This window comes from Pteronotus mesoamericanus, unplaced genomic scaffold, assembly GCF_021234165.1.
Source record: "Pteronotus mesoamericanus isolate MK-2021 breed Mesoamerican mustached bat unplaced genomic scaffold, CSHL_Meso_final contig_1210, whole genome shotgun sequence".
Lineage (NCBI taxonomy): Eukaryota > Metazoa > Chordata > Mammalia > Chiroptera > Mormoopidae > Pteronotus > Pteronotus mesoamericanus.
The window spans coordinates 559,488-580,135 of record NW_026555047.1 but is presented as its reverse complement, the minus strand read 5'-3'; the positions used below and the strand labels follow the sequence as shown (position 1 = coordinate 580,135).

Sequence of the window (20,648 nt, the reverse complement as noted above, 5' to 3'; positions counted from 1 at the left end):
GTCTGGGCTGCTTCCCCCCACCAGGGGCTCTTCTAGTTTGTCCTGCGTCCCTCTGACTTTGCCCCAGCACATTCTGAGCACAGCCTCGCTTTCTGGAACCACAGGATTCTCCAGAGTCGTCCAGAGTTTCCCATGTTGCACCCTTAGAATCAGCCACTTCTCCAGGGAGCTCTGCTTTCTTCTCTTGTAGAACAAGTTTTGTTGTTTCTTGAGACTGAGCTGTTTGTCTCCCCCTGACTAAGTTGTAAGAATTCTTGACATATTCTGGCAACGAGTGTCTGGTTGCTGCATGATGTGTAGTGTAGCTGACTGCGGTTTTAATGGCACCTCGATGAGTGGAAGCTTTTAACTAAGTTCATTCTTTGATGGTTAGTTGTCTGGGTCTCATCCAGGAAATCTTTGCCTCCTGAGTTGCAAAGATACTGTCTTTCTTTTTCTTCAAGAAGCTCTGTGGTTTTAGCTTTTACGTTCAGGTTTAAAATCAGTTGTGAAGTAATTTTGGTTTATGTCAAACGGGGTTTATGATTATGGGGGTAAAGATTCATCTTTTTTTCCCATCTGATACTCGGTGGTTCCAGCCTCTTTTGTTGAAAAGACTCTCTTTTCCCCATCAAGTTGTCTTGGTGCTTTTATCAAAATTTTGTTTATATGTGTGTCTCTGGATTCTGTGTTTAGTGTAACTGCTCTGTTTGTTTACCTCTGTCTGGTACGACACACTCCTGGTTACGGGAGATTTGTAGTAAGTCCCAAAAGAAGGTAGTGTAAGTCTTGCAACAGTGCTGTTATTTTTAAAGATTATTTTGGCTGTTCCAAATTTTCTGCCTTTGTATGTCAATTTTAGAATCAGACACTAAAATTAACCACTTGTATCTTTCTCCGAAAAAGCCTGCTGGGCTTTTATAGGGATTACTTTGAGGTAGAGTTTAGTTTGAGGAGGAAGTATAACAATATTGAGTCTTAGATCCCATGAATATTGTTTATATTGTTTTTATCTTTTCTCAGCAATATTTTGTAGCTCTCAATAGAGCTCTTGCAAATCTTTCATTAAAATGATCCCTAAGTATTTATGTTTTAATGCTATTTTGACATTTAAAGTTGGTTTTTTTTTTTTTTAATTCTTTGATGCTGGTATATATAAATATAGCTCAGTTTTGCATGTTGACCTTGTGTCCTGCAACCTTGTTGGATTCATGTTTAGCATTCTAGAAGCTTCTTTGTAAATTCCGTAGGCTAGACTATACACTGAATCATATGTCTGTGAATAGAGACAGTTTTGCTTCTTCATTTCCAGTAAAGACTGTGCATTTGTTTCTCTTGGCCATGTGGCACTGGCCAGGGCCTCTATCTTATATAGAGTTGAAGGGAAGTGGGGCTTAGAGTCATCCTCACCTGTTCCCCCTCTCCTGGGAGTGTGAGTCTTGCACCTAGTTTGGTGTTTGCTGCAGGGCTCATGGTCTCCTGCCCAAAACCACGTGTGCTGTTGACCAGAGGATTCAGCAACAAGAGGTACTTAGAGTAAAGGGATTTGCTTTGTAAGCAAAGGTGGAGAGAGTGCTAGTGCAGCCCAGGGAGAGTGACTTAGGGACCTTCGGGTCTGGGGATCACTTGAGAGATGACACATGAACTGCCCACCTGGCCCTGGTGACTGTGAGCTTGTAATGGGTCTTGAACGGAGGGCACCCAGACTTTTGAGGTGGTAGTGTGGTCTCTGTGTTTATTTCGGGGGGACTGGAGTGGGGGTGATGATGAAGAAAACTGCTAGCTGGATTCAGCAGCTGTTAGAAGTAATGCCTCATGCTGGATGAGGAAGTCTTATTAGATGACACAAGGGACCTAGGGAGAGAGAGAGAGCTGTTCCTTCTTCCTTGTCTGGTCTCCTTGTGCCCCTTCACCCTGTCCCTCCATCCCCTGCAGAGCCCGGAATGGAGACCACAGGCAAGGTGCAGCTGAGGGTAGGTTTCTTGCCCAGAGACAACAGCTTCACACCTGACCCCATGCCCTTTATTGGATTGAGGATGGCCATTCCTAGTTGCCTGAGAGTTGCATCATGAGTAAAGAGTCAATTTTGTCATGTGCACTTTCTTTGTCTGTTGAGATGACCGTACTATTTTTCTCCTTTATTCTATTAATGAGGTGAACTGCAGTGATTAATTTTAGTCTTAAACAACTCTTTGTTCCTGAGATAAACCCCAATTGATCAAGGTGTGTTGCTCAATTTATTTGACTAATATTTTTGAAGGATTATGGTGTTTGTTTACAAGGGATGCTTGTCTGTATATTTCCTTCTTGTAATGTCTTTATAAGGCTTTGTCTTCTTCTGGTTTTGGTATCAGGGTAGGTTTGCCTCATAAAACTGAAAACATTTCGGTTGAATTGGTGCTGTTTCTTCTCAAATGTCTGATAGGATTCACCAGTGAAGCCATCTGGCTTGGAGCTTTCTACATAGGAAAGTATTTGATTAGGAAATCAGGTTTTTTAATTGGAGAGGACATGTTTCTTCTCATGTCAGTTTCAGTAATTTGTCTTTCAAGGAATTTGTTCATCTAAGTTGTTGAATTTATTGGCACGCCATTTTTCATCATATACCTGATTTGCCTTTTATTTTCTGTATAATCTGTGGTGATGGCTCTGCTTTTATGATTTTTTTTTAAAGACTTACATTAGGACCCAGTAAGGGTTGTTATGCCTTGGGATTGGCTGATAGTTTCCTCTTTTAATCTGTAGATTTCCCCCTTATCTCCTTTTTTCTTGCAGTGTGTCTGTTGAAGAAGCCCCATTGTCATGGGATACTTAATTCTTCAATAATAGTTATCTTTCATTTCTAGTTAGTACATTGCTTTTCAAGCTGTCTGATTTGAGCTGATTGGTTTCCTCCACCCTATAACATGTAAAGCCACCATAGCTCCCAAGCCAAAGTCGCTTGAACTTGAAGCTACATAAAATTTGCATAGTTTATAACCTCACTGTAAACTCGACAGCATTTATTTTGAAGCACTGCCTCCCTTTTCTTTCACATTGTGAGTTGAGTAATGAGGATGTTTTCTTTTTATAGTTGGGAGTAAACAGTGTTAAGAACTTGAGAATGAAACATCAAGTCTTAATAATCATCTTCATTGTTGTTTCTGCTTTTGGATTTCAGATGGGTCTGTGAGGAAATCCCAGACCTCAAGCTCGCTATGGAGAATTATGTCCTAATTGACTACGACACCAAAAGGTAAACGGACTTCTGTCTGAGCTGCTTCTCTGCTGTCTGAGCACATGGTGGGGACACAGCCTATAATTAGTTCTTCTTCGATGGTGCAAGCTGATCTGAAATTTCCTTTCGGAGTTGGCTGTAGTCTCTGTGGAGCTATTTTGGTAGGAAATTTTTATCAGATATTGGCAGAGGCTCTCCGAGTGAGGACATAATTGAGAATACCACATTGTGGCAACAGGATTTGGTCTGTGTGAAATCATCCCGAGTTACTAGTCACTGTTTTTATAGCAAGTGACTCCAACAGCCAGCCTGCCTACCAAGAGCCCCTGTTAGCCTGGCCAGTGGAGCTCCGGGCCCTGACTAGCCCCAGTCCAACTGAGTAACTGTGTGCCCAACCCTTTGGCCTCATCCAGCAGTTTCCTGCAGGCACATCCTGATCTCAGAAGAGAGTCCTGTGGGTGGAGAAGGGTGAGGCCGGCTCTGGAATGCCCGCTTGGAATTTTTTTGTTTTTGTTTGAGAAATAAAGATGACATTCCAGGCTCGTGGCTGTTTTAGCTCTTGGCAGGCTCAAAATTGGCACCACCAAAGGGTGGTGCTGTCTGTGGGCTTACGTATCTTGCTCTTGACAAAGAACGTGGCCCAGAGGAGCCTGGGAGCCCCCTCATAGGGCCCAGCACCCAGGCATTCCTGACTTAATCTCATTTTTGTGTTTGGAGGCCTTCTTGGTCTGTGGGTCAGCATTTCTCACCTCTGTCAGCCCTTGATTTTATCCTTTCACCTCTCTTCTCCCAGACTAACAATTATTATTTGGTGTTGTAAAAAGAAGGTCATTGCACTTTCCTCACTCAGGGCACCATGCTGAAGACCCTGTGACAAAGTCCTCTTTGACCCTGGGGTGAGGGTATGTAGGGGCTCTGGCACTTGCACGTCAGTCGCGTAGTCGGTGAAACACATCTTTAATAAGGGGTTGACCACCGTGTGCAGGGCCTACAGCAGCAGAGGTTTTAGAGACACTTTTGCTGCGAGACACTTGCAGTATGCATTTGATGTTCTTCCCTTCATGTTCAGTCAGGTTAGAAAACACTGGAAGGATATTAGAGCCTGGCAGAGGGCAGTGGGGCCAGTCTGATGGTGTCCCTCGAGGGACCAGTGCGACCTCGGGATCAGGCGAGCAATGGAATTGTTTTCTTATAAGCAAGGGACAGCAGGGCCATCCCGTGGGACTGAGCTCAGTCTTTCGGGGTGGATTCCTCTCTGGGGCCAGGGCTCAGAGATGGCCCACGTGCTCTGAGCTCCCATGTCCACTCTTTTTTTTTTTTTTTTTTTTTTTTTAATTTATTTTTAGAGAAAGAGGAAGGGAGGGAGAAGGAAAAGAAGAGAAACATCAGCATGTGAGAGAAACATCGATGTGCGAGAGAAACATCAATTGGTTGCCTCTTGCATGCCCCCAGCTGGGGACCTGGCCTGCAACCCAGCCGTGTGCCCTGACTAGGAATGGAACTGGCAACCTTTTGGTTTGCAGGCCTGTGCTCAATCCACTGAGCCACACCAGCTGTGGCAGTCTGCTGATTCTTGCAGGAGAATGTCTCCCAGGGGTGGTCAGAGGCTATGAGGGATCACTGTGGCTGGATTGAGAGGTGATGTGAAAGCTGTAACACAGGAACTAAAATGCAGAGTAGTTAATAGTGCCGTATCTTCTCTCTGTGGCCTCAGAAAGTGGGAACCAGAGCCCTGGATGTGCTGCTGAGTCATCTTCCCATCTGCAAGGTGGACTCGGGGCCAGAGGGCCAGGAGGGCCCCTGTCCCCTATGAGCCTACCGGTCCCCTCGTACTCTTTATCACCTCCCTTGTCCTATGTGTGCAGTTAGTCCTCTGCACCGTGCTTGAGCTCATTTCTCCTGAGTTACTAACTCAACAAATCAGCCCTTTCTGATGTTTCTAGTCATTGTCACTGTCCTTTATGAGAATTCTTCACATTTTTGTGGTTGCTGCTCTGTCCTACCCTTGACCTCTCTAGCTTTTTCAACAGCAGCTGCCATCCAAAGGAAGTTGCAAACCTGTTGTGTGGGCTCTGGTCTTAGTTGAATCTCTTACTTCTGTTGGGAGGGAAAGTGACTGTAAACTCAGTACCATATTTTGCCATGTATCATGTGCATTTTTTTGCCCACATTTTTTAAGGAAAAGTAAGGGTGCGCATTATACATGGGTATTAGTAATTCCATATCTATATAAGTGTTTTTAATTCTTTTATTTGTGCTTATGCGTTAAAAAATATAACTCTGTAAAGCAATAATGACATCCATATGCAAAATAATGCCCTGGAATACAATAATCAATTTTGTTTCTAAATATAAATCAATAAAAAATTGAATTAAAAAACTAAAACGTAAAATTTCTTTCCTGAAAGTTTGGGCCAAAAATGTAGGTGCGTATTATACAAGGAAACACATTATCCACGGCAAAATACATAAGTCTAGGACTGAGGGTGAGGGGTGGATTGGTATCCAAGATGCATGTGGGGAATGATGGCTCTGTGTCCTGTGTGTGGAGGAGCTCATTACTCAGCTGATGTCACTGAGCATCTCCCAAGGTGTAGCGAGAGCCTCCCTTCTATGTAGTACTTTGGACATCAGGGCTGGTCACTCTGTGGGGCCGTCCTGGGCACTGAGGGGTGCTGAGCAGCATCCTTGGCGCCCATCTACTTGATGCCAGGAGCACCCCCAGTTGTCCCCACACATAACCACAGATGTCCCCACACATTGCCTAGTATTCCCTGGGAGCATGACCACCCCAGATGAGAATCCCTGGATTAGGGGATTCCATTGCAAATTAACACCTGAAATAAAATTGGTCATGTTTGGGAGAATTTAGTTTCACTTAAAAACTCCCCGAAACTCATTAGGTATCTAACACATGCTGCTTATATCTTTGAAAGTGTCAGAAACTTAAAAAGTTATAGTAAACAGAAGTGATGCCAGTGTAAAGGCGGGAGCTGCTGCCATTTTTTCTGCAGAGTCAGGGATCGGGCGTAGTCCAGCAGAGCCTGTGGGTGCTCTCAGGGCCCATCTGAGTTAGGACCCAGGGTGGGAGGCCTGTGGCATCCAGCCAGGGAAGGAAAGGCCCTGAGAGCCCACCCGGCTGGGTGAGGGGTAAGGGTTTGTTCTCGGTCTCACTCTCTGGTGCTCTAGGAATGGCTTTGTGAACCCCTTTTCTGACCTAAGGCCCAGTAAGTGCACAGTTGACCTCTGGTATGCCCTGTGAGCACATGATACAGCCTCTTAGCCATGACCACCTCAGCCTCAAACTCTTGGCTTCGCCTGGCTGCCCATCTAGGGTATTCCTCGACTCCTTGGTGCCCTGTGACCTCTGGGTAGGAGCCAGGCTCTGCCTGGCCCTGTATCACCTGTCCACATGCCATCCCCTCCTGGTGGCCTGTTCTAGGCTTGGCAGTGACCAGCATCTCCCTCTTGCCTTTTTCAGCTTCGAAAGCATGCAGAGGCTCTGTGACAAGTACAACCGGGCCATCGACAGCATCCACCAGTTGGTACGTAGCCTTGTGCTCCCCCCCAGGCCTGGTGCCTCATCTAGGCCCCGGCTGTGGTTCTTGACCCCATTGTCCTTCACATTACCTGATCCCAAGTTGGGGAGGCCGAGACCGAGGCTAGGGGTGCCGGTTCTCTGTGGCTTTTGGCCCACTACCTAAAAATCACAGGTAGATTTTTAGGAAGACGGACATTCTGAGGCCAGGGTTCCGGACTTGATAGGCTAATAGCCCTGTTTTCTGATGAGGTGGCACAGCGGCACTGGGGCCCAGTCAGTGAGCATTTTGTGCGCTGTGGCCCTCGCTGCTTGCCGGTACTCACCCACCGGCATGTACAGACATACTCGCATATAGGCCTGTATTCATACACATACTCCTGTACACACTGGCTTGTATACAGACATGCTCATATATATATACATATATACAGACGCTCATGTATACACACACTCACATCACACATGCACGTTTTTTTCAATAAAGAGCAGTCACCTGGTGCTGAGGTGTGAAGGTTGTAGGGTGGATTGTCCCCTCTGACATGTTCCAGCGCTTTCTTTGATGTCTGCAGTGGAAGGGAACCACGCAGCCTATGAAGCTGAACACGCGGCCATCCAACGGGCTCCTGCGGCACATCCTGCAGCAGGTGTACAACCACTCAGTGACGGACCCTGAGAAGCTCAACAACTATGAGCCCTTCTCCCCGGAGGTGTATGGGGAGACCTCCTTCGACCTGGTTGCACAGATGATTGACGAAATCAAGATGACAGAGGATGACCTGTTTGTGGACCTGGGAAGTGGTGAGTGGGGGGCAAGCGGCCCCAGGGCTGTACTCTCCACGTTCCCGTACTTCCTCCATGAAAAGTCCAGAATGTGGGGTTGTTGGAGGGGACAGATGCTCCCTCAGACCTACTGCCCCAGCCGACCTTCCTGTAGAGTCCTTGGCTCCCCCAGAGAGGGAGGAAATGGCTCCATCCTAGCAGGCTCCAACCAGGCCCGTTTTCTCCTGCTTCTCAAGGCCTGGGGTGGTCCCAGCACTCTCCAGTCCCAACAGCCCCCTGCTTCTTTTTTAGAAAAAGAGGAAGGGAGGAAGAATGAGAGAGAAACATTGATGTGCAAGAGAAACATCTATCGGTTGCCTCTTGTACTCCCCAAAAGGGGACCTGGCCCACAACCCTGACTTGTGCCCCAACCAGGAACTGAACTGGCAATCTCTCAGTCTGTAGGACAACGCCCAACCCACTGAGAAACACCATTCAGGGCCAACCTCTTACTTCTTTGTTATGGGACATCCTTAGTACCAGTGGAGCCTCCTGAGGAAAGGGCCTATCTTAGCAGGACATCCATGGGGGCCTGTTGGGTGTGCACAGAGGAGCTCTGCAGAATGAATAAACACCCAACTGGCTGATTCCTGGGTAGGATGTTCTGATCGGGGTGACAGGACTGATTATGTGACTGTCTGTCAAACATCAGACTGCTCTACTCGGAACCCTGTGTATAGCCCTCCTCTGGGGTGTCTTTGCTGTGCCAGTGTGACCTTGTTTCTATACAAGGTGCACTTACAGACTTGAACAAACAAGCACATGTGTCCTTGGCACTGCAGAACAAGATGACTTCTTTCGTGGCATCATCCTTAGTCTAAGCCCTTTTCAAGTACACAGTTCATATTTTAATTGGCATGCATGTGGTTCAAAGGCAAGTTATCTAAAAGGCTGTTTAAGTTATCTCTTATATTGAAAGGCTGATGATTTTTGAAAATGACCTGCCTTCTTGTGCCTGGCTCTCACCACCTCCACTGAACCTGGCAGGGACCCTCATGACCTCTACCGGCGGGCCTTCTTTTACCCATTTCTAAACAGTACGCTTTTTTTTATTATTTGAATATGTTCTATTCAAAATGGAAAATTGAAGGGCTCCTAACACATTATTTGAAATGCAAAGCTGACCTCTTGTGGGAGGAGATGTTGCTGGCTAAGGCCCATGGTGCTGTGTACTGGCAGGCAGTGTCCCCTGCCTGGACTAGGACAACCCTTTGTCAGCTGCTTGTCAGGCTGCACAACGATGCCACCAGTGACAGTGCTTTGGAGGCTCCATTTCTGTTCTGTAGGGGCTCTCCTGCCACCTCCAATCTCTCTTAAACCCAGTCAATGACAGGCATTGATGGTGTTGTCAAGGCAATGTCAGATCTGGTGAGCCCTGCTGCGCTGTGGCGGCAATGTGGTATGGATTCAAGGTGGATGGACGTCCTACCGAGGCATCGATCTCATGACTCTGTGTCTCTGTCCAGAGCGTTCATGCCGTATCTGTCCATAGACCAGGAACGATTCCAGTTGTGGGAGCCAAAGTGTGACAGTCATTCCCTAGTGGGAGCTCAGCTCAGTCTGGGCCATTGAGTTTCCTCAGTACCGCAGGCAGTGCCTGTGCCTCTGTAGAGGGTCTGGAGACTCTGCCTGTTACCCTCATGGCCATCACCCACCTGACCTCTCACACCCTGCCCCCCTCCCCATCACGGTGCTGCATCTGTGACGGCACCCTCTCCCCTCTCTGAAGGAGTGGGTCAGGTCGTGCTGCAGGTCGCCGCAGCCACCAACTGCAAACATCACTACGGAGTCGAGAAAGCTGACATCCCAGCCAAGTACGCGGAGGTGAGCTGTTCTGGGGACTCATGTTTGTGTCTTTTCTTTCTCATTTGTTTACCTCCACCCATAGGTGGGGGAGGTGTGTGCTGGGACATGGGGAGGGAGGGGCATCCAGGCAGGGACTCTGGGGCCTCCTTGGTCTCCAGTATGAGTTTGGTCCCTCGTCAGTGTATTTTAGTTCCTCTGGATGCTACAGCCTCCTTGCCCCCAGGGTGGGGTCAGGTGGTGTCTGGGGATTGGATGGGTCTGAGCATCATCTTTTCTCACAAAAACATTTGTGGTTTGGACTCTGGTGACCTCAGGTTCCCTGGAGGTCAGGAACTGCCACAGGCCCCACAGTCTAACATCCATGGGACACCCAGAATCCTCCTGGGGCTGCTGCTTACAGGTTGTCTGGGTGGAGGATGTATAGACTGCCAGTCTCAGCTTGATCTGTCAGAGCAGGTGGGGGATCAAGAGGTGGTCGGGCCTCGAGAAGCCACAGGCTACCCACCTGAGTGTGTGGAGAGGGTCTCCTCTGCTTTGCTGGCTGCCCTGGCTTTCTGACGGGCTGTCTTATTTTCTTCACTTGCAGACCATGGACCGAGAGTTCAGGAAGTGGATGAAATGGTATGGAAAAAAGCATGCAGAATACACAGTGAGTGCCATCGCTCCATGCCCCCGTGGCTAATGATTCCCCTATGTTTCCTCTTCCTCCTGGACCCGCCGTTCATCTCTTCCCATGGGACCAGCTTATCCCCACTGTGGCTGCCCCTACTCACCCATTCTTGCCCTGGCCTCACGAGAGGCGTCACTGGAAGAAGGCCTGCTCAGCTCCCTCCAGGAGCCCTTCGGATGGGGCAGCTGGCATTACCCAGAAGTTTTCTCCCTTCTGTTCACTTACCTCTTTCCCACCCTTTCTTGGCCATGCTTGCCCTCCTTTCTCAGGGGCCATTTTGGGGGAGCACTTCTCACTCCGGCCTCAGAGAAGAGAGGTGACACATTGCAGTATCTTTCTTTCTCAGCCCTCGACTGCACAAAGGTAATCGCCCGCCCTCTGTGTGTCCCTGGGCACTTGAGTTCTCAGGGAGCGCTTGGGGCTCCTTCTGAGGGAGCCCCTCCTCCTGTGTCTTGTTTGTATAGTGGAGCTGGTGCGAGGTGGGCAATAGGGTGTGCTCTATCCCCTTCCACTGGCCAACTGAGTGGCATCTTTCTCTTGCTGCCTTCCTGGCAGCACGTGACCCAGCATCCATGCCCCTTTTCTTGGCAAGGCTGGGATTAGGGGCAGCATTCTCCATGGCTCTTTGGCCTGCACTTCAGTCTCCATCACTGAGCCCCACTTTTTGACACCAAGGCTCCTTGGTCTCTGGCCTGGATCCTCTGGTCTCACTGCTCCTCCTGCCCAGGGTGTCTGTGTTCACAGCTTGAAATGCGTTTCCTTATTCAAGACTCCCTGTTCATCTTACTACTAGGGTTCCTGCTGCTTGTGGACACACAGCTGCCCTGCAGCTTCCATTTATTTGGTACGGGTCCAAAACCAGATCTTTAACAGGTCCTTCTCTTTCCATCTTAGTTCATTATCTGCCACATACGCAGTTGTTGAGACCAAAACCACTTAGGTTCTTCTATTGGCTGGTCCTGTGACTATTTCTTCCCTAAGAGCTCTCATGACTCTTTAGTCTTCTCCCTCCCCATTGTCACCAGCCTAGAGCAGGATGTCCCTTGGGGTGTTGACTGTGGAGCTGGATTTGATGTTCCTGATCACATTAGGGAAATAGAATGAATCACATAAGCATAGTTTGGGGATCGATTAGAGATGCGAGGATCAGGAAAGAGGAAATTTCCTGTTTCTTAGAAACAATACAACAGCTTCTTTCATGGATATTGCTTTTGGTGTATTTAAGAGTCCTTGCCAAACCTAAGTCACTTAGGTTTACAAGTCTCACAATATGTTACATGAGTGTTATAGTTTTGTGTTTTACATTTAAATCTACGATCTATTTATGTTAATTTTTGTGAAGGATGTAAGTAAGGCCTGTGTCTTGATTCATTCCTTTGTATGTGGAGGTCAAGTTGTTCCAACACCACTTGTTGCGAAGACCATCTTTGCTCCTTTGTCAAAGATCAGTTGGCTGTGATTGTGGGGGTCTGTTTCTGGGCTCTGTGTTGTGTTCCATTGATCTGTGTGTCTGTTCTGTCATCAATACACGCTGTCTTGGTTACTGCAGCATTACAGTAGTAAGTTTTGAAATTGGGTAGTGTCAGTCCTCCAACTTGGTTCTTCTCCCTCATTGTGTTGCCTGTTCTGGACCTTTTGCCTCTATATAAACTTTAGAATCAGTGTGTCACTTATTCACATAATAACTTGCTGGGATTCTGATTGCACTTACATTGAATCTGTAGGTCAGGTTGGGAAGAACTGGCATCTTTACAATATTGATTCTTCCCATCCATGAATAGTGACTATCTCTCCATTCATTTAGCTCTTGGCCTTCTTTCCTCAGAGTTTGGTAGTTTCCCTCATATAGGTCTTGCATGTATTTTTTAGATTTATACTTAAGTATTTCTCTCCTTTTGCCATGCTGATAATAAGTGATACTGTTTTAATTTCAAATTCCACTTGTTCACTGCTGGTTTATAGGAAAGCAACTGACCTTTGCATATTATATATTAATAATACCTTTATACTGTAACTTTGCTGTAATTGTATTAGTTCCTGGGGTTCGTTTTTTGTTTGTTAATTTTTTTCAGGTTTCTGTGTAGATGATTATGTCATCTGTGAACGGTTTTATCTCTCCCTTCCTGATATGCATACCTTGCATTTACTTTTCTTGTCTCATTGCATTAACTAGGGCTTCCAGTAAAGTATTGAAAAGCAGGGGTGAGGGGACATCCTGCCTGGTTCCTGATCTTAGCAGGAAGGCTTCAAGTTTCCTGCCATGGAGTATGATGTTCTCTTGTAGGTATTTTGTAAATGTTTTTTCTCAGGTTGACAGAGTTCCCCTCTATTCTTATTTTGATGAGAATTGTTACCATGAAAGGGTGTTGGATTTTGTTAAATGTCTTTTCTGCATCTGCTGATACAATCACATAGTTTTTCTCTTTGTGGCCTGTTGACATGATGGAGGTTTGTTGAGCTGACCTACACCCAGGGTAAATCCCACTGCCTCATGGTGTGTGTTCTCACACATTGTTGGGTTTCTGGTTTGTTCCTGTCTTGTTGAAGATTTTTGCATCTATGTCCTGGTCGGTGATTTCCCTTTCTTGTACCATCTTTGGTTTTGGTGTCGGGTTACGCTGGCCTTGTGCAGTGAATTTGGAAGTGCTCCCTCTGCTGCTGTTCTGCTTTTCCTGGGCTAGGACTTGCACATGCAGGGCATGCGCCCAGTTCTCCTTCCCTTTTTCTTGGTGGAATGTCTTTCCAGAATTTTTTCTGCACAGTGAAAGGTGAGGAGTTATAGCCTTTGACCTCTCTTGTTCCTCCCACATCTAAAATTCTCTGGCATTTGTCCTGCAGGCTGACGGGGCAGTAAGTCCAGCTGCTTTTTGTTCCCAGGAAACTTCTTCCCGCCCGGTTGCTGTATCCACTAGCTAAGGATTCCAGATGGCTAACTGTTTCCTAAGACTTAATGACTTCCTTAAAACACAGGTTTTTAAGTTCAGAAAATACTTCCTGGTTCTGGTGAGTGAGCCCAACAGTTCAAAAACACAGTGTAAGAGTTTTTATTCCAGTTCCCAGAACAGCCCTCATTGATCCATGTAGGGCCTTCAGCACTCTGTTGGGACTGTGATTTGGAGGAGGCTGGGAGTGGAGGGTGCCTTGGGCATATCATTCCTCCTTCTTTCTCCCGCCTCCTGTCACCATCAAGTGGTACTGCCTAGCCCTGTGGGGGTTTGTAGGTCATTGACACATCTGAACATTGTGCCACATTGTTGGGCACACAGGAGAGGCCCCCTGCATGTAAACTGTCTTGTTCTTTGGGTCTCATGTGGCTTAGTGTGGTCATTAGCCACACGTGACCCCTGTGGCAGGAGCAGAATTTGGCTAAAAGGACACTTGGTCCCAGCCTTGGCAGGGCCTGGAACAAGCTGACCACAGGCTGCAGAACCATCTGTGCCTCTGGTGTACTGTCGCCTCTATCTGGAGCTCATCTTGTTGGGCTCAGTCCTGCTCCAGGAGGTTGTAGTGAGCCTGTCTGCTGAATGCCTGGATTTGACAGGAATGCATATCCTGGGTCTTGAGAGACCTCCCAGCAGCTTTCTATGGCTTTGACCAGGCGCTGGGTTGGCAAGTGCAGTCCTGCCTCCTGTTACTTAAGAACTAGAGAGGAAACAAAGCCAACAGGAGTCTAAAAATAGCCCAGTGTGCTTTTCTAGGCCCCAGAGCCAGCTCCTCAGGGCCAAGGATCCCCCATGGCCCGCCCCTCCTCTTTTTTTCCCTCCCACCCGCAGCAACACCATCCAACCAGGCAAGGCCAGCCTCTGCCTGTGCCCCTCCCTGTCCTGCAGCCTACCAGTTCCCAGGTGGCCAGGTCCTTCCTGCCTGCTCCCCATCCCTTCTTCCATTGGAGCCATATCCTTTCCTTCCACTTGGCTTCTGTTTGCTTATCTGTCATACCTCAGGGCACCCCCTCCACCTGGGAGATGCTTCGTCCAGGTCTCTGCCCAGGCTGATGTCGGAGCTCCCGCAGCACCTGTGTCGTCTGCTCCCAGCCTGACCATGTGCTCTTGGCTCACAGTGATGGGCCTGGCACACAGGTTTCACTCGTCCAGTGTATGGCACCTTGGGCAGCTGTGGCCTCATGGAACTGCTGCATGGGAAAGGTGCCTGGTAGCTGTGGACCTGCCTATGCCCTTGGGGACAGGTGCCTCTCCAGGAAGTGTCTTGGGGCCTCCACCTGGGTAAGAGCTGCTCCCTTTAGGCTTGTCCACAGCAGGACAGCCTGGTGCTGCTGACAGGCAGACCCAGAAGGTGCAGAGCTGCCGCGCACTGAAATGATGGCTACTTCCTCCTCAGGAAAGCCAGCTGGAGCTGCATATATTCTGGAGACATCAACATACCTTTACTCTGGTCTTGCTCTGAGATGAGTCCCTGGGAGTCAGGCAGTTGAGCTGGGTATCATCTGTAGATCTGTGACACTTCCTGAGCAGGTTGGCAGAATGACAAAGCCTAGGGCCTCCCGTCAGTGGTTCTCGCTCACCGGGCTTTGTGTGGGGCCAGCTTTGGTCTCGACCCTTTTGGAATGGATGCTTCATGTAGGCCATGATCTTTTTCCTGGACATTGAGAGCGCATGAGCTCTGTTCAGTGTGGGTGGTGTCTGGTGAGGCGGAGCTGGGTGGGCAGGAGTGCGATTTCCCCACCTAAGTCTGACCCTGGACCTGCTGCTGACTGGGACCATGAGCAAATCTGGTTTCCCTGTGGAAAGGACAGTGTGCATGCTGTGCTAGCTGGGGGCTCCTCCCATCCGTCTTTCCCTTCAGGCATGTCTCCACAGATGGGAGAAACAGGAGATTTCAGTGATGTTGCAGATAGTCACAGAATCTTGGGCAGGACTATTCACATCTTTCTGGTCAAAGTTAACCCTGTGTATTGGCCCCAGTGACACAGAGCCCACTCAGCCAGTCATCCTTGGATGGTCATGGCTCACGAATGGTGGGGCCTGGCAGGCCAAGGCCTAGACCATGGCTGTTTTCATGCCTCGAATATGAGGCCAAAATGAGCAGTGGCGCTGTGGCTTGAAACTGTGGCCTAGTTAGGGGAGCCTCTGGGAAAGAGAGGCCACATCAAGAGGAGCTTAAAGTCACCTGTGTCAGGGCCCTCAGGACCGCCCCCAGGTGCAGGGATTTACTGAGAAAACCCCAGGATAGTCATCCTCGCGGCTGTGATTTATAGAGAGATAGGACAGGAAATCTTATGCCTGCTCTGGGAGCTTTGTCTTGCACAGGAGCAGTAAGGACTTTGGACTTGAGTCATTTCCCTGTGTCCTGACTGGGCTGTTGTTGGGGAGCAATGGCAGGTTCAGAAGGTTTCGCAGGTGGGGAGAGGACTCAGAGACGGGACACAACCAGGATGTAGATGGGCCTCCCACAGTACCTGAGTGGTTTAGAACGAGCCACTTCCCCATGTTCTCTGTCAGCACATCACATCATATCATGTCACAAGATGCCCTGGGCGGTTTTCCTGTATGTTCTGGAGAACATAGGATTTGCAGCTGCTCCCACCTCCGGCACATGGTCTCACTGCACTGTGGCGGCAGCACCCGTAGAACATTCTGCTCAGGGTCTTCCTTCTGTCCTGTCCTCAGAGTGGTGCAGTGGCCATCAGGCTTCTGCTGACTTCTCAAGGAGTGGAGGTTCCTGGTTACCTCACAGCATTTGTCGGGGTGTGGATATCCATCAGTAGTCACCCTCAGCCCCTGACAACTACTAACCCAGTTCCTGTCTCTGTGGATGTGCCTGTTCTGGACATTTCACATAAATGGACTCTTACATCATGTGGCCTTTGGGGTCTGGCTTCTCTCACTGGGCATCATGTTTTCAAGGTTCATCCACATTGTAGCAAGAAGCAGTGTTTCATTTTTTTTTTCATGGCTCAGTAATATTCTAGTATGTGGATAGGCATTTGGGTAGTCCTACTTTTGGGCTGCTTTGAATTTTGCTGTTTTGTACGTCCAGGTACAGGTTTTTGTGTGGACATTGTTTTCAGTTGTCTTGTTTTCAGTTGCCAGGGAGCGGTGGTGCTAGCCTTTTTGAAGAATTATAAAATCAATTTTCTTGGTTTGGTAAACGTTACAGCTCTGGACAGTTTAGTTATTAGAACTGTGTCTTCTTGGACAGACTTTGTCTTCAAGGCAGAATGACATCAGTCTGCTAATAAAAGTAGTGCCAAGAGGTTTTGGAGCTGGAGATGGCACTGTTCTTAAGTAAAGCAGACCTGGAAGCCACAGTACAGGTGTACCCCATGTCACAGAAGCAAAGCTTAGCTCATGCTGACTCAGCATGCAGGCCTGCTACGGTCAGTGGTCTGTGTTCCAGGGATTCCCCTGAGTGCCTGATGCAGGTTTCTTATAGTCCTTTCCAACCCACCCTTTATCCAGAACAGCCCCAGCATGTGGGGCCATGACCTTCAACTCTGCAGGCTGTGTGTTGGGGGTGCCCCCTGCTGGCCCTGAGTGGACATGACATTGTGACTCTCAGGCACATTCTCTAGTGTCTTCATTCTCTGTGCCGTGGCCCCCTAGGATGGGCACTACAGCACTAGTCTGGGTACCCACTCCAGTGGCTCATGGTGACCCACACTGTGGTGTGTGGTCTTGGCTTATCTCCAGCTGTCCCCTTCTCCCTGCAGAGCTGCTGGCACCCATGCCTCAGTCTAACCTTGCGTCCTGCCCACTTTAGCAACTTTGTGCTCATTTCATCTGTTCCTCGCCAGGTAGGGGGCTGGCTCAGGGGCCAAGCAAGACCTGTGACCAGCACGTGTTACTGTTTTCTTCCTTTCAGCTGGAAAGAGGTGATTTCCTCTCGGAGGAGTGGAGAGAGCGGATCGCCAACACAAGGTATGGCGGTTTTGGGAGCTGCCACTCATCGCACCTTGAGGATAACATTGGGGCCTGGCTGGGCAGAGCACCCCTGGGGAGGGTCCGCTTTCTCAAGTCTCCAGTTGGAGGGTCTGGCTGCCAGGCGTGGCTGCGTTTCCCAAGGCAGAACTAGATGGCAGAGGCAGTCAGAGCCTCCCTTCTCCTCCCTTCCCTAATGGTTTGGGCTGCCCAGCTTCACTCTCAGGATTGTCAGCAGGGCAAGTAGCCAGTGGCCAGCCTAGGGCCAGTATGGTCAGCCCCTTACAGCTAGTCAGGAAGGGCCCTTCCCTGCTTTTGCAGCCGGGGAGGGAAAGCCACCCAGAGATCTCAGCCCTGAGCTCAGCTCTCTGTGTCTGTATGTAGACACTATGCCTTGTGCCTCCTCACTAGCTTGGTGTGGGGAGGCCCTTTCTCTGCACTCTCTGTGGGGTGAGTATAGTACAGGTGTGAGCAGCCTGTCCTGGCTGGAAACCCACACACATCCTAAGCTTGCTGGCAGGTCTGCCTGCACGGTCCTTGGGTGAGGGGCCATCCCAAAGACCCCCCCGCCAGGCTCCAGCAGGCCCGCCAACCCAAGGGCTTGGGCTTGACATGTGACCTCCATGTCCCCCAGCTCCTGAAGCTGTGTCTGCAATCCTTCCCTGTCGTCTCTCTTGTCTTTTGCCCTTTGTTCTTCTGCTGGACTCAGGCTGGGGCTCAGGTATGCAAGGCTGGATCACTGTGCTCTGCCCCTGGCATCTAATGTAGCGGCAGATTCGATGGACCTCTCTGGGCCAGCAGGAGGGAAGGTCGGGGTGCGAGTGTCTTGTGGATCAGCTGGCAGTGGCCAGGACTTGGTGCCATGTTGCACACTCTGGAGCACTCTTCTGGGGGTGCAATGAGCTGGCCTTGTTGGGGCAGCTTACAGGCTCTGTCTTGTCCTTCCTTCCCTGTCCTTCTGGGTGCACTGACTGCAAGTTGCCCCATGTCCCTCACTGCAATTTTCAAGGCATATAGGAACTAAGTATTGCTCTTTCATAGAAGTGTCTCCTTTCTTCTTGTGAGCCCATTGTCCCCCAAAGGCCAGGTTCTCTGCATCTTCTTGAGAGAATCGTGCTGACTCCATGGAGGTCTCCATCGAACAGGCTATGGGGCTGTGGTGAGGTCAGAGTTCAGTGAGGGGCCTCTCCAATGGGGAAAACCCCGCACTCCCCCAGCACTGCCTCGCAGCATCCAGGCTGCAATGGCCTGTCTTCTGGGCGTCCTGGGGATCTGAGAGCATACTGTAGCCCAGGCCTCTTCTGCCCATAGTCTGCCCTAGCATGGGATGTTCCCACGGGCTTTGCCCTCCAGCATGGGAGTCAGCCTCTTCTTCCTACAAACAGACCCTGGTGATTGGGGAGTGTGGCAAGGCCCAAGGCCAGGCTCTGCTCCCATCCCCTGGATGTCCCCCAGGCACTCTGCTTCCTATCAAGTTGTCCCATCCCCATAGTGCTTTTGTTGTCAGGGGTGGCCACTGCCTTAGTTAGCTTCCTGAGATCTGAATGTGAGAGGGCAGGAGTTTCTGGAGCCTCCTTTTCTGGTCAGTAACCCCCAGGGCCCTTTCTGGTTCTGCCCTCTTACCACCTTGGTCGCCTTGAGACTGGCACTTCAGCCTTGGCAGTCTCAGCCCAGGTGTGGCCATGGCACGGCTCAGCTGGCCTGTCCTCGTCATCATCTGCCCATCATCCCACTTTAAACCTCATTGTCTTCGTTCCTTTCTGCGTGATCAAGTGGGGAGAGAGCGCTGGCCTTTATTTACACCTTCAGTGTCCTTCCCGCCACTCTGCCCTTGCTGTCAGTGCCTGTCCTTGCCCATGTCAGGCCCTTTGTTACTCTCCCTTCACCTGCTTGCAGTGAAGAGCTGAGATTTCTTGATTTTAGAGCTGCTGAGACTTAAAAGAAGCAGTGTGGGAATGACTGCTCGCTCCGTTTTCTGTCATGTTCAGAAGAGGTGATCCCCGTCTGCAGTTCTGTCTGTGCCCCAGTTTCTGCTATGGCACAGTTTTAATCTTGCACTTGAAGCAGAGAGGAGAGCCATGTGACTCTAAGTATGAAACTACCTGTCTTACCTTTGGGTCTTCACGTGAACCCTGTGCACGGATGTTTCTAGAGTTTAGCCATTTAGAGACTTTCTTTAAGTGGTCAGGGGCTGGGCTGGGTGGGTAAGGGAGCAGGCAGGGGAACACGTCCACCTTCCCTTCGGGAGCAGTAGCTTCCTCAACCATCCCAGCAGGAGTCTGCAGACCAAGGTTCCTTTGGTCATCTGGTGCCAGAAAACATTTGAAAAAGTGAGACAGACTGAGCTACACCCTCCCTTGGAAGAGCTTTGCTTCTGGTCCCAAAGGTCCTTGGGGGTCATGTTCAGATGGAGCTTGATTCAGCCATGCTACCTCCTGTGTGGGTATTTGGTTATCCTCATATCCCTGTCCCCAGGTGACAGTTGTGCTGCCCAGGAATGTCCCAAGAGGCAGGCAGGGACCACCAACCATTCAGTGCAGGGTGACCTAGGGCCACCTCAGCATGCACATGTCCATCTTTGCTTTTCCAGAGAAGCCAGCAATGTGGTGGTCACAGAAATTTCTGAGTTGTACGTTAGCAACAAACGAGGCAGCTGTTGCATGCTATGGGCCCTGGAGCCATTCCCTGGGCCAGGTGGAGGTGGTGGGGGCAGAGCCTTGGGAGGTCTTACAACGGAGCGGCAGTGGAGGTATTAGGCGTCATATGCACTGGCACACTATACACGTGTGAATGTGGAACTTTCATTTTACTCAACTGGAATATTATTTTGCAGTGTTATATTTGTGAATAACTTTGCCTTTGGTCCTGAGGTGGATCACCAGCTGAAGGAGCGATTTGCAAATATGAAGGAAGGTAACGTACTCTCTCCCTTAACCCCATCCTGTTGTGGCTGCTACATGCTGACTGTGCTTCTTGAGCCACCACCCACTCATTCTGGCTAGATTTGACGTGGATCGCAGGTGTAGGAATTCTTCTAAGTTTTCATATCCATTCATTTCAGGCCCGTTCAAAAGACCTCAGGCAGCAGAGATGCCTTGACTGTGGTTCTCCCTGTAAGCTGAGGTGCTGGGTGTCTTCCAGCTTTGTATGGATTGGAAGAGACCTAATCTCTCCGCCACTGCTCAGCTGGCCTGAGGGACTTGGGATGGGTGTCCAGATTAGCAAGTAAGATACAGGCTTTTCGTTTAAATGTGAATTTCCCACAGACAACAAGTAGCTTCTTAGTACGAGGATGTTCTATTTTTCGCTAAAGGAATAAATATCATGTGTATCTGAAACTCAGACTTGACTGGTGTCCCTGTTTGTCTGGCAGCCCTAACCTAGGGACACTAGGGCATCCAGCCAGGACCCTTTTGCATTTTCTGGGCCTTTCTTGTTTGGAACTGTCACCACCAGGTCAGAGCTACCCTACTGCTTCCCTCTGCCTCCCTTTCTTTCATCCCAGGTCAGATAGCAGCTCAGTCCAGACCTGGGTCGGGGAGGGGAAGGTCATAGATCAAGATAGCTTCCAGCTGCCTTTAGGACCTCCAGCTTCATGTGCATGTGTTTGCCTGTGTCTGTGTACGGGTGAACATGAGTGTGTGGGTGTGTATACATGGTGGTTCTTGATTATTTGTAAGATTGAGTGGCCACTGCCCACTGCGCCCTGCACACACCTTGTCTCCTAAGCCTTCAGCC

General features: G+C 49.4%; 1 protein-coding gene across 5 annotated transcripts in view; it reads left to right on the top strand.

Annotated features, from left to right (window-relative positions):
- DOT1L (DOT1 like histone lysine methyltransferase) overlaps nucleotides 1–20,648 on the top strand; it is a 57,014-nt gene that overhangs the window by 12,866 nt on the left and 23,500 nt on the right. For 3 of the 5 annotated variants that reach the window (XM_054586996.1, XM_054586986.1, XM_054586975.1), the window contains exons 3-9: nucleotides 3,140–3,214; nucleotides 6,678–6,741; nucleotides 7,307–7,535; nucleotides 9,286–9,380; nucleotides 9,949–10,011; nucleotides 16,855–16,910; nucleotides 19,744–19,823. In XM_054586996.1, the coding sequence (XP_054442971.1) occupies nucleotides 3,140–3,214; nucleotides 6,678–6,741; nucleotides 7,307–7,535; nucleotides 9,286–9,380; nucleotides 9,949–10,011; nucleotides 16,855–16,910; nucleotides 19,744–19,823 (662 nt within the window). Of the gene's footprint in view, nucleotides 1–3,139; nucleotides 3,215–6,677; nucleotides 6,742–7,306; nucleotides 7,536–9,284; nucleotides 9,381–9,948; nucleotides 10,012–16,854; nucleotides 16,911–19,743; nucleotides 19,824–20,648 lie in introns of those variants that run through there. The other 2 variants (XM_054587007.1, XM_054587018.1) reach the window with 2 other exon arrangements.